The following is a 13263-nucleotide window of genomic DNA, read 5'->3' on the forward strand; positions in this document are numbered from 1 at the left end:
ATCAAGACTCATGATTAAAGTGGCCTCAGTGATTTTAAAGATGTCTCAAGGAAAGATGAACATTCTTGAAAAAGTTGAAGATCAGATATTTTCCTGAATATGGCACATTCATAGAATCTTAGAATCCCAGGGTTAAAAGGGACTTTTAAGATTCTTTTTCATAATCACCACAGATAAGAGAGAGTTGGGTTTTGCAGCTGATATTTAATTAACTCAGTTCTTCTAAGAGAGAAAAGTTCTTAGAGCAGTTAGGCATCTACCTCATAAGTTTCTTATGGATTCATAAAGTGTTCACTAGTGGGAATTTCTCTTAAAATGCTATGACAAATGAAATGAAGCAATATGTAGCTGAGACTAGGAAGAAACAAGTGTGATCAACTGTCCCTTCCCAAATTATTTTTTAAGTTAATTTTACAAAAAACTGAATGTTTTTGTTTTCTGCAAGTGTTCATGTTGATACAAAACTTATTTTCAATAATAATAGAGCAGAGAGCATTCATTCATCCACTCATAAATCAATACATGTTTTTCTTAGAGAACTATGATTTTTAAACTCACAACTAAAATGAGTTAACACAATCATGGTGGAAAACATGGGTTTTGTGGTCAAGCAGGCCTGAATTCTTATATAAATTTCTGAACTTCTCTACCTATATAAGCTTGGGGAAGTTACTTAACCTTTCTGGGCTTTATTTTTTTTATCTAAAAAACAAACAGTCTCATGATATCTACTTCATAGGATTGCTTTGAAGACTGAAATAATACGTTTATAAGTATCTAACATAGAGACACACAAGAAGCATTCAGAAATGTCAGTTATCATTTGTTTTATTGAACTGATCATTATAATGCAAGTTATCTTAGAATTATTTATATTTACAGTTTTAGTATTACACTTATCTCTGTAAGAAAAATTATTAAAAGCAACTAGCATTAATATTAGCTCATTTTATTAAATCCAATTGTTTATTCCTTGTCCAATATTCAGAAGGTTTTCAGTAGCTTCCACATTGGGAGAAGTGGAGGCAATTTTTAAATCCTTTCTTTGTGAATTTTTTTAAAGATATTTCAGGAAATATGAGTTCATTAAAAAAGGGGGATTGAGAAACTATATTTTGACCTAGGCCATAAAATAATAGGTATTAAAATGACTGTGTAATACACAAAGCAGAAACAACACAGGTGTAATAGCATCTTAGGAAAAGTGATCCTAGAAAAATGAACTAGATTCTATAAGCCAGAGGGAATACCAAGTCATCAAACTCCATGTAGGAGAGGCAACTATAATACTAATTTTTCGAGACCATCGGCAGATCTGGGACATTTTTATCCTTAAAAAGCTTTTTCTCTTTCCCTCCATGCCGGTGGGTCTTTATAAACTTGAATTAAAAGTGGTACTCAGGATTTGAGGTGCATTCCTTTTCCTACAGCCTACATGTTCATTCGGGAGATATTAAAGTTTGAGAGAAAGAGGAGAAGCTGCTTTGTTAACTTGCAACAAAGTAGGTCAGCTGTGAGAGGGCAGAGAGCAGCCTGAAGAAGAGGAACAGGGTCCTTCAGAAAGAGGCGAAGATACTAACAGCTGACCTTACCAGCAGTTGTTCATTATCTGTGAGCCTCTGTGAATGAAGGGGGACAAATACTAAATCTAAGACCTTTGGGAAAGGCAGTTTCCCCTCCGAGCAAAGATCAGAGGGTCTCTGTTCTTGATGGTCGAGATGCAGGGCACAATACTGAAATATTAGATGGGCTTTAAGTGGACAAGGATGGCAAGTGTCATTGGCTTGTGTGTGACTGAGCTCTAGCCAGAAGAGAGCCTCAACTTGGAAGCTCTCAAGAAGCACTGCCGAACACTGACTTTTATCTTACATTCCTGAAAGCTTTGCCATCTGGTTTTATTCCCCTTCAGCACAACATATGTTTTTCTTGCTTCCAAAATATATGTTTCTCTATTTAGTATTGTCAATCTATTAATTCACACAAGGCCTCTTAATTCATAACAAGATTCTTCTTCTACTCCATATCCTGATGCTGAACCCTACTATTAAAAAGAAAATTATTCAAAGCGTTCGTAACCATTTTGGACCCTCTAGAGTAGTGATCCCCAACCGTTGCGGCACCTGGGGCTGATTTTGTGGAAGACAGTTTTTCCACGGGCTGGATGTGGAGGGATCTTTCAGGATGACTCAAGATCATTACATTTATTGTGTCCTTTATGTTAGTTGAACAGCTGTGTCTGACTCTTTGCAACCCTATGGACTGTAACCCACCAGGTTTCTCTGGCCATGGAATTCTCTAGGCAAGAATACTGGAGTGGGTTGCCATTCCCTTCTCCAGGGGATCTTCCCAACCCAGGGATTGAACCTGATTCTCCTGCATTGCAGACAGGTTCTTTACCGTCTGAGCTACCTGGGAAGCCCTTTGTGCACTTTATTTCCAATGTAATGCCACTGCTGATCTGAAGGTGAAACAGGTCCATGGTCCAGAGGTTGGAGAGCCTTGCAGTAGAGGATTTGTGTTTTCTGTTTTTAGTCTGAGTTTTTCAAAAATATCACATTGTGCTGTATATGGATAGAATAATATGCAAGATTCTACTTCCTCTGCTTGCTCTATCCAATGGAGTTGTGTTTTCTGTGATTTGGTCTAGTCCACATGTAAGGTGTATATCAAATGTAGGCAAAGTTACCCTTGAAAAAAATCTTTAAATTGACGATATAATAAAGCAGATATAATTTTGCATATATAATCCTGCAGAATAATTTTTGTTCAAAGGGAAGTTTGAGGAAGACTGAATTCTAAAGGAGGGGAAGTCTGAAATAAGAAAAGTGTGGAAGAGGGAAATTTAAATGCAGATAAATATCTGGATGTTTAAGCCATTCTGCTTCTGAGGTAGCAGTCTGATCCCTCTAATGTATGCTGGATGGATAGAGAATTTTAACGTGCTCCCGCTTACCTATACCATGAACCCCATTTCATTTTAACATTAATGCCCCGTGATGTTAAGAGATGTCCTGTGGGTTCTTTGTTGTTTTGAAATAAAACATCATGGTAGAGACAACATGGGAATGTGAGGGACTGAAAAGCGACTTTTTTTTTTTTTAGATAAAGACCTTGAGTTCCAGTTGAGTGTAAAGACAGCCATTTGGAAAATATCACAAAAGAAACACTCACAGATATGTTAAGGATTTTTCATGAAAAAGCCCAGGTGAATTTGATTAAAAAATAAATTTTTTTTTAAATGCCTTGAGGATCCTCAGAAATAACCAATGCCTATGCAGAAATCATTTTCACTCAAGATATTAAAACTCTGGGGCTGCTTGATTTGTACTGAGTGAATCCAGTCTCTAGTTTTATAAAATCTTATTATCCAAAAAAGTGTGCTATAAATTCAGCCACTAAATTCATCGCCAGCTTCCTAATGTGGTCATCTCGGTGTCACCCTAAAAAGTAGAGCTGTTTTATCAGAGGCTCAAGTTTTAAAATTTCCACTCATACCATCTCAAACACATTGAAAGGAAACACACTGAAAGCTCACATCAAATATACTTTTGACTGTAAACATATAGTTTCCTTTATTATGACTGTTGGTGTTAATTTCTCAGGCTTTCTTTTGTACTTTCCATCAATTCATTTTTTTCTTTTTTTCAGTAGGCCTTTGAAATTCTCAAAGACCCTACGCTGGGAGATAAACCCTAATGCTGGGTATGAATAAACTGGCCTTTCTGAGAAAGAACAGCTCAGTCAGTCATCCTGAAGATCATTTAGCCCTTTTGTCCCTTGCGCTGAAAAAAAGTACCAAGTCCTTGATCTACAAAACTAACACAGAAGTTTCTCTAAAAAGTGAATGTCCCCATTCTTCATATTTTCATCATTCAAGGAGATTCTGGACAAAATATAGCTTGATGAAACCACATGGCATCATTATATTTGCATTTTAAGATGTTTTAAGTTAAAATCTTACTCTTCTTAATAGTGTTCTTACCCAATCATGAAAAGTTAAAAAGGACCTAATGCATCTCACAGAACATTAATATCTATAGAAGGACACAGTCTCATGCCCAGGTTCGATGAATTGCAAACAGACTTGTTTCCTTTCTTTGCACAGCCTCCATTGTGATCGGGAAATGGTGGTGTGAGATGGAGCCTTGTCTAGAAGGAGAGGAGTGTAAGACACTCCCTGATAATTCTGGATGGATGTGTGCTACAGGCAATAAAATCAAGACCACAAGAGTAAGTTGTTTTCTTTTTTTTTTTTTCCAAATGTCTCATGCATGTTACAAACTGTACTGTTTGCCTTTGTGTTGTATAAATAGCACCCAGAGAAGCTTTGAACAGGAGAGAAAGAAGCTTTTTCCCCAGCAGAAACTATTTTTGATTATTCAGATCAGTGTCCATCCATCAAAGAGAAGTTAGAGATTGAACTTGACTTCTCCATACTGAGCAGTTTAGTGTTCCTGTTATGGACTCATAAACAAAGCTAGGCTGCCATCGCCAAAGGGAAGAGGGGCAGTGAGGCGGGTATTTGGATAATGCATTGGACATCTATGGTGCTCAGAATAGACAATAAAATAAGGATCTTGCCTAATTCATCCAGATGGTTTTCTAAAAAGTTCTGCATTTAAGTACTGCCATTTTCTAAAGGTTGTTTAAAGGAATTTTTGATGCTCTTTTAGGGAAATGAAAGGTTTCTCTGATGTGAATAATTGTTCTTTGCTTTGTGTGGTTGAAGCAGGAATTGGCTTCAAAATATGCAATGATGTATATGAGGCTACCCAGCCCATCAGAATTGGTGTCATGAGGCTGCAACAGGTTAGAGAGGCCAGTCTAGGCCAGTTGTTGACTCTGTAGTTACTAGTTCATAGGAAAGTTTGAAAGTTCTAATGGGAGTATCAAGGGGGGGGTCCCTTAGGGTAAGTAAGACAGTAACTATTCACTATACAAAAGTCTACTAGTATTTTAACAGTCAGTATGGTGATATGTACATGTACCGTGAGAATATCAGCCCTGTTTTATGTGTGTATGTTGCAAGTATTGGGTACTTTTTAAAGCAAGCTCCACTAGTTAAAATTCCAGTATGTTGAACTTGTAAGTTTCCAAAAGAGCGATCCGAATTTCAAAGGGCATATCTGATTCCAGGCCCTAAATCATGCGTCTTAACCTGGTCTTTCTTCTCAGAATTTTCCTTTCAAAAAATAAAATTGGTTCTTGCATTTTTGTGATGCAGAAAACATAACACTTTATGAAACTTTTTATAAGTGAAGACTCTTGTTTTTCCAGTTTAGTTGCCTGTACTGACCACGTTAGCCAGTAAATGGCTCCACCTCCCTGGCTTGCAGCCAGAAGGCTTGTCGAAACCATCCTAGCCTGTTAAGCTACAAATTGAAGGTGCCAAGAAGCTCAACCGAGACTATTGTATTTCATTTCAATGACACACCTACAGAAGAGAGTGTTTAAAACTGAACCTAGTTTGTGCTACTTACCCCAGAAGTCATCTTAATTAGCTGGTCTAGAGTATGGATTTTTGGTTTCCCTTTGGTTACATTTTTCATGAAGATGATTTTGCCAGATAACTTGAAGATACCCTCGCAAGTTAGTTTTAAGCTACTCTGAATTTTAGCCAGTCAGTAGCTGTTGTTTTGAACATGTTGCTGACATACTCTTTGCCAAATCTCCATGCCCTATTCCAAGTGATAAGCAATCACCCTTTATTGATGGTAATACTTGTTCTCATAGTACCTTCAGACTTAAAACTCCTTAAAAAGCAATAATGTGAGTCAAAATATTTCAGAATTTAGATATGTAAAATTCTAAGAGTACCAGTAAGAAGACTCTTTGGCTGACAGAAAATAAAACAAAACAGAGAAATTGTTAATTCTGCTTATTTGTGACCCACGTGTCACTTTCTTTTATTTGGCTTTTGTAGAGTATATTGTAAAACCATCATGCTTGCGGTAATACATCCTAGACATTCTTCCAAATCACCAAAGTATGGCGTGGAATCTGATCATGGTAACAGAGCCAAGTACACACGTGTTCACTATGCCACTAGGTGGGCTGAACGCAATCCTAATAGTTGAACAGTATAAGAGAAATAAATCACCCTTACAGGCAGTTTAAAAGCAGAAGATGTACCTGTTTCTGATGTGTGCATCTGTTTCAGGCAAGGAAATAAGAGAGTCCTCTATAGCCACATGTGTGGCACGTCAGTCAACTAAGAATTCTCAAGTCTCTCTTTAGAGAAGGAAAAAGAAGACAGTAGAAAAAGGTGAATGTTTCAGACCTTACGAAAACCCAAACACTGCAATTGATATATTTTCTTCCCCCTTCTTTACAAAGAAATTCATGATTAAATGAACACTTTTAAACACAAAAGCCACAAGTTAAGTCCAGGTGATATACATAGGCGCTCCATCCCAAATAAATGGCTAACACCAGTCCTTAGATCATATGCTCTAAAAAATGGGTTTTGTATGAATTTTTCTAGTATGCCTTGTACATTTTTCCCCATCAGAGTATAAATATGCCTACACACTTCAAATGTTGACCCTAGCAATTTAACTTTTAAAAGTTTAAGTCACAGATGTATTTTAATTAGGAATCATATGTTTTCATTGTTCTTTAAGAAGTAATCTTTAGGGTAAAAAATTCAAGACCTTATTAAAGAGAAAGGAAGAATAAAGAAAATCACCTCTTTTTGTTCTATGGGTAAGATTGATTCAAAGAGTTCTTTAAGAAAAAACAAAAGCAGAAAAGTGAAGAAACATACTCAGATTGCTAATGGCAACTGTGAATTTCCTGCAAACTGTTATTTTTTTAAAAGGAACTTCAGTGTAAAGAAATTTGCAGGAAAGATTCCCGGGACTTCAGTCTTTCTCCCTACTTTTTTTTTTTTTCCATATAAACTCCCTATTATCTGAGTTACTTCCCAACTAATCATCCTAAGCCAAAATTCTCAGCATTTTTTCAAATGTAGATAAACAAAAGATGGTTTAAAGTGTGCTCTAATTTAAATTTTTAGGATGCTCATTTTTTGTTTGTTTTTTTGTTTTTGTTTTTTTTTTTAATTTTTTATTTATTTATTTATTTTTTTGTCATACATTGATATGAATCAGCCATAGATTTGCACGTATTCCCCATCCCGATCCCCCCCTCCCACCTCCCTCTCCACCCGATTCCTCTGGGTCATTTTTTAAGGAAGGTGGAGAGTAGAAATTCAGTGTTTCATTTAAACCACCAGACACCACAGAATATAGACTAGCCAGGGTAACAGGCCACAGTCTGAAGGAAAATCTTGGGGAAATTGGATCTGGGTGACAATAAAATTCAGAAGGGAGGAGAGAAGATAAGTAGAATCAAGCAGAGGCTTCCCTTTCAGGAGACTTGGCAGAATAAATCATACGGAAAGAGGAAACTTCCTGAATGTCACATTATAGAGAGAAAGTAATCACACTTGAGAGGTGTTCCAAAAACATGGCATGGGTACAGTAAAACAGATGCCTTCTGAGAAGAAGCTTGGTGCATCTGGGTGAAGCTTCTTGGCTAAACTTTACCACTGGTCCTGCTTGATCATAGCTTCAGTTGTTTTATTAAATTGCTTTGTTAGGAATTTGGAGCAAGACTAAACTACCTAAATATTGACTAGAGATTTTCTTCCTATGGTTTTAGATATCCATTAGTTTATCCCTTTTCTTTGAACTGATATATGAAAAACATAGGTTGGCTAAATTTTAACCCTGTTCCTACTTAATCATGGCTTCAGTTTTTTTATTATATTGCTTTGTAGGTAGTTTGTAGCAAGACTAACCTGCCGAAATATTGACTAGAGATTTTTTTCCTATGGTTGTGGATGCCCATTGGTTTATCTTTTCTTTAAACTGATGGAGGAAAAGCGTAAGTGTGAAAGGTGAAGAGGCTATATTCCATGTATTCAGGAATGAATCTAGTACCTTGTATATTCAGGAATAATAACTTAATTCAGAAAGCTAGACTTCCCCTTTGAGGAAATAAGTTGTCTGACAATGCTGTAATAATTTATGTGTAGAAAGTGAACAATGATTGTTTGCAGACAGGAAGAGGAAGAGAATAAAATGAGGACAAATCCAAAATCACTCAGGAAGGAAAATTAGTAGATTAAAATAGCAGAACGTAATCTGGTTTTATATCTGGGGAAATATCAAGCAACTTTTTGGATTTCCTTCATCCCAGTATGTTAATGTCTTTCACACTAGTGAGGAGATCAACAGTTAGTGTACACTGTAGAGTCTTATTCCCTAAAAAAGAAAGTTACAGACCTCAGTTTGCAACCTAACCCCTCAGATTACACACCTAACCACAATAGCCATCTTTTCAGATGTGGTATGCTCTGTGACTTACCCAACACAATTCACCAGAGTCACTTGTCCACAGCCTCCTGGCCTTATCCTCCTAATGGCTTTGCATGTCTCCACCCATTCTAATCACCCCAGTGTTGTTGTTTTTTTATATATTACTGAGGAATAAAATACCAGCTTTGACATATTCCAGCTTCTTCACTCAAAATTCCACCAGGCGTGAAAGGTTCTGAGAGCCTTTACAGTCTTGATCTCTAGTCCATTCATTTTGCAAGAAATGCCTTTGAGAGAGAGAGAGAGATGATGGGGAAAGAGAGGAGGTTGGAGTGGGAGTGGTATTTAGAGACTGCAGGAAGGAAGAGTAAACTATCTTCTTAGAGAATAAACTATGCTATCAAAATTGCCACAATGATCCAAGTGTACTCATTCATTTCTTTAACTAATAAATAGTATTAAACCTCTATTATCTAAAGTTAAAGTCTTGGGAATGTGATGATGGTCATGACATGGCCCCTGGTCTTCTATGGAGAATAGAGCCTAAGGTCGGGTGCGATGGGGGAGAGGAAGGGTCATTACAAATTTTTTTTTAAAAAGGCAATTCCAGGTCAGTTTCAGAAACGTCCCTTTCTCCTTCCTTTTGGTGGAAAAGAAGACAGTGAAAACAAATGTCATAAACACCACTGGACTATAGGAAACCAAAGTTTGAAAGGATCTGTTATTTATATGGAAAGAGTCAAAAAAATAAATGTGTGAAGTTTTCTTATATATTCTGCCCCTGGCCCAAACAACTTTTGAATGCAAGCATGTATTACCATTCCTACCTAACCCTGAAAGCTTTAAATGGACTTCACTCCTGGACTCAGAATACTCAGTTTCTAAAACTATAAAGAATTAAGAGATGATGAAGAAAACTGTTTTAAGTCCTAGAACTCTAAAATAGAACCTTCAACTTTATTAGAACCATCGTCACGCTCTAAACCAGTGATTCCTCATGCATGCATCCTTCTGAATATGAGTCTTTGGGATCATTATTTGAATGGATTGAATGACATCAGTAGTTATAGAAGTATGCCATTGATTGCCCTTGAAAACTATATCATTGTTTGAGTAGAACAGTTTCTCGCCTTGTAGAGATCTCTTAAATTCCTCAACAAGTGTGATCCAATCTTGGGGATGACTTCACCTTATGCCATCCCTCTGCATCTTATGAGCAACCAACATGACAAGGCTAAGGAATTTCCTTCTCATGAAATTCTCCTCAGACAGACATAGGAATAACTACATAATTTACAGAAAGAGTCCAGTGCAAAATGAAAACACAAAACCCCTGTTTAAAAATTACTAAGAATTTCAAGATGGCAGTTGCGGGTCATTAAACCAAGTGCAAGGTCCTTTTCGGCGCAGGGCTCCCCACAGTTACGTAGGTTGCATGCCCATGACTGCTGTCCTGCTTAACCATTGCTCCAAGAGTCTGTGTCCTCACTTGTGGCAAAAATTAATGAATTGATACAAATATGGTGGCCTGTGCATGTGCTTTGATCACCGTTTGAAAACTACTGCTCTAGACTTGAACATTTTTTTATTTCAGTGCACTTGAAAGAAGCAACATCCTAAAAATTCATGGTGTCCTTAATTTTCCTCCTAATCCTCTTTCTTTGTGCCTTCTTTTCCTTCTTTTCTTCCTGAAATTTCTTTCTTTCTCTCTTTGCTTTCAGATCCACCCAAGAACCTAACGGAAGCATTTGTTATAGTAATAAAGGAAAACCAACTTTGCGGAAAATACATTTTAAAAAGTTAAAACATCTTATACATTAGAAGCCAAATGGATTTCTTATTTGCACTTTGACTGATTACCAGATAAACACAGTGCTTTTACTGTGTATCACTGAGTATCCTAGAGTGAGAAGATCTGAAGTTTTGGCGGTACCATGGAAAATGGGTTAAGAAAAAAAGAAATGGGTTTTCTCAATGCAAATTTTTTGGGATTACGAAGAACGATCAACTATCTTCTCATTTGGATCTACAGTTACTTTGTACCACTTGAAATACATGTATATACATAATATTTTGAAATATTATATATTCTCTTCAAGAAATGAACTGTACCACAGTTTGAGACAGCTGGTGTACCTCTTTGAGTTCTGGATGTTTTGTTTTGTTTTCTTGTCATTTCTTTTGCTATCGGCAAGGAAAACATGTGCCCTTTTGAGAGGTCGGCATGGCACTGGCACTGGAAGGCCAGCTACAGGTGGACTCCTGGAATCTGAGGCATCAAAACAACCGAGTCAAGAGCTTCCTTCTGTTTTTACCAGGTGGCCCAAGGAAGCACATCATCCTGATTTATTGTTTTCTATCCTGTGCAATATTAGCATGCAAGCTTGGCTTACATAACCATACTTTATATTCAATTGATATATAATAACCATTCTAACCTCTTCCAGGAAAATATTTTTAGAACTACTAGCTTTTCCACAGATAAGAAAAATGAGGAATCTTGAGGGAGCCACTCCACCATGCTGTTAAGACTCTGGCAGAGTGATGGTCAAATATGGATCCCTGTATTAAGTTCTGTAAATACAGTGTCTTAAGGCTTTGTATAGCTATCCTAAACTGCAGAAATGTCCTCTGATTAAATCCAAAGTCTGACATCATTAATAACATAGTGCTGTAGCAACAAGTCTTATCATGGCACCTCTTTCTACATTTGATTTGATTTTTCCAAGAGTATTCAGAGATCTCTTCTGATGAGATGGAAAGACTGTTAAAGCAGTTAGGTTTCAGAATGATCTGTGTGACCAAATGTTGGACAGCCCTATTAAAGTGGTAAATAACTTCTTTCTAAATCATTGTGTCCTCTTCATTTGCCATTTATTTTTCCTCAATCAGAGTTAGCCAAATCCAGAGAACATTCATGTAGTGACACATAGTCCACCAGAATTTTTTGCACAAGGTCATTGCTGATATCATAACCAATATTTCCAACCCTAATAATTTAAAAACCAGAAATTCATTACTAGAAGTTCAGTGTTCTCAGCCAGCAAGATGAAATGTCAAATCCTATTATTGGGCTTCCATAGTGATCACCTGGATGATACATACAGGGTTCAGCCCCCCAAAGATCAATTTGTGTCCATATTCTTTTTTTAGAGTTACTTAGCTGACACTTTTAGGAAAGACTATCTACTTAAAATCTTGTTTAAGTAGATATTATGTTAGCACTCTGGTAGAACATAATATTATTGTACATTCTTGTTACTTATCATATCATACTGCACGTATGTTTTTTTCCTCCGAAGTCTTTTCTCCAGAATATGTGTTATTAGGGCCTGTTACTAGATCAGTGGCACAGTGGGTCTCCTAGAGTGGATTTTTCAGTTAACCTTTGGGTAAAATCCAGAGGCTCCTTCATCTCTTCTAATATACCTTGAAATCTGATTGAATATATAAATACTCTAACTAGGTGGATTTGTTCTACATCTTGAATGCCTATAGAAGCATCCAAAAATGGAAATGGAAACCTTATTGCAAAATCTGACCTTCCTAAACACTTTAACAAATATTTTCTAGGAGGTAGCATAAAATTCATACCAACAATTCAGAATTGCTTGCACTTTGTGGTCCATATCCATGTACCATGTAATATGTTACAAATTGATTTCATCTATAAATTTCAGAGGTGAAAACTGAAGTCATAAACCCAAAGATTTATCTATAACAGTATCTCCCAAAATGTGGAGCAAGAGACTTCTATAATCAAATATATTAGGGAAATTTTTTTCAACAAAATAAAGTAGAAGTATTTAAAAGGATTCTCAGAGCCTTTAATACATCAAAAGATACTGTGTGTCCTCAAGAAAGACTAAAACAGGGGGAGTAAAGTAAAAGGCTTCCAGAATCCAAGCATGTTGAGTGGTCCTTGACTAATGGAGCACTCGTTTGCTGACAAATGAAAGCTGCAAGAAATTATTTCTGTGTGAGAATAGATTTACTGCATTGTCATGTCTTCAGTTTTTCTAGAGAACCAGAAGTCTGGATTTTTACATACAATCTTCTAACATTCTTAAATAAGATGAACCAAAATGAGACTATTTCCATTAAAAAAAAAAAAAAAAAACTCTGCAAGCCTTATTACTGCCCAAAATATCTGACCATGTGGCCTTTTCTATAAGATTAGTATTTTCTGGAATACCCTTTGAAGCGTGTTTGTCCTGAATAAACAAATCCAACGAGAAGAAAATTTTTTCTTTTCTATGGCCTCACACATGTAGACCGTACTCATGATTCTCAATATGTGGGACTCACAGCTATTTCAGTTCTGTAACTACAGCCTGTAAGTCAATGAAAGATCCAGTCTAGAGGTCCATGTCTGTTAGTTCATCTCCTGTTGTTCACTTAATGCAGTAAATTCCCTGGGAAAGAGTTGGAAGGAAAGAGAAGGGGGAAAAAAAAGAAAAGACCACATCTGAATCAAGCAATCATCCAAGAAAACAGTGAAAATATTTGTAAATGTCATCAAATTCAGTTTCCATTTATCCAAGTCCCTTACCAAAATGTGTGAACCGTCAACTTGTGTTTAAATTTAACTTGCAGCAGTTTGGGGAATTTTCAGTAACTACCATCTGCCTATTGAATTTGAATGTATATGGTTTTAAAAAGTATATCATGTATTTTTGGTTAATAAAGAGCTCAGAGTGGTATGACTAATACTGATACTGAGCTTTTGAGTCAAGAATGATGAATAATATTATAACATAATTAGAGCAAATGCCAAGGGTTTCATCCAAATCCTTTCTCATGGTGAAAGGGAAATATGACTCATTTCATAAGACAAAGATTTTCAAGGAAGGTAAAGCTTATTTGCTGACTTTTTTTGTGCGTAATCGCATTTACCCATAAACGGACTTGGCAAGCACGCTGAGATGTTTAACTACTT

At 36.5% G+C, this 13263-nt stretch overlaps 1 protein-coding gene across 2 annotated transcripts in view; it reads left to right on the forward strand.

The window, feature by feature from the left end:
* Window positions 1-11173, forward strand: part of TAFA1 (TAFA chemokine like family member 1) — a 506784-nt gene extending 495611 nt beyond the window's left edge. For both annotated transcript variants that reach the window (XM_043443219.1, XM_043443220.1), the window contains exons 4-5: window positions 4106-4230; window positions 10046-11173. In XM_043443219.1, coding sequence (XP_043299154.1) covers window positions 4106-4230; window positions 10046-10063 — 143 coding nt within the window. In that variant the 3' untranslated portion in view covers window positions 10064-11173. The remainder of the gene's footprint in view (window positions 1-4105; window positions 4231-10045) is intronic.
* Window positions 11174-13263: the final 2090 nt, after the last annotated feature.

This window comes from Cervus canadensis, chromosome 22, assembly GCF_019320065.1.
Source record: "Cervus canadensis isolate Bull #8, Minnesota chromosome 22, ASM1932006v1, whole genome shotgun sequence".
Classification (NCBI taxonomy): Eukaryota; Metazoa; Chordata; class Mammalia; order Artiodactyla; family Cervidae; genus Cervus; species Cervus canadensis.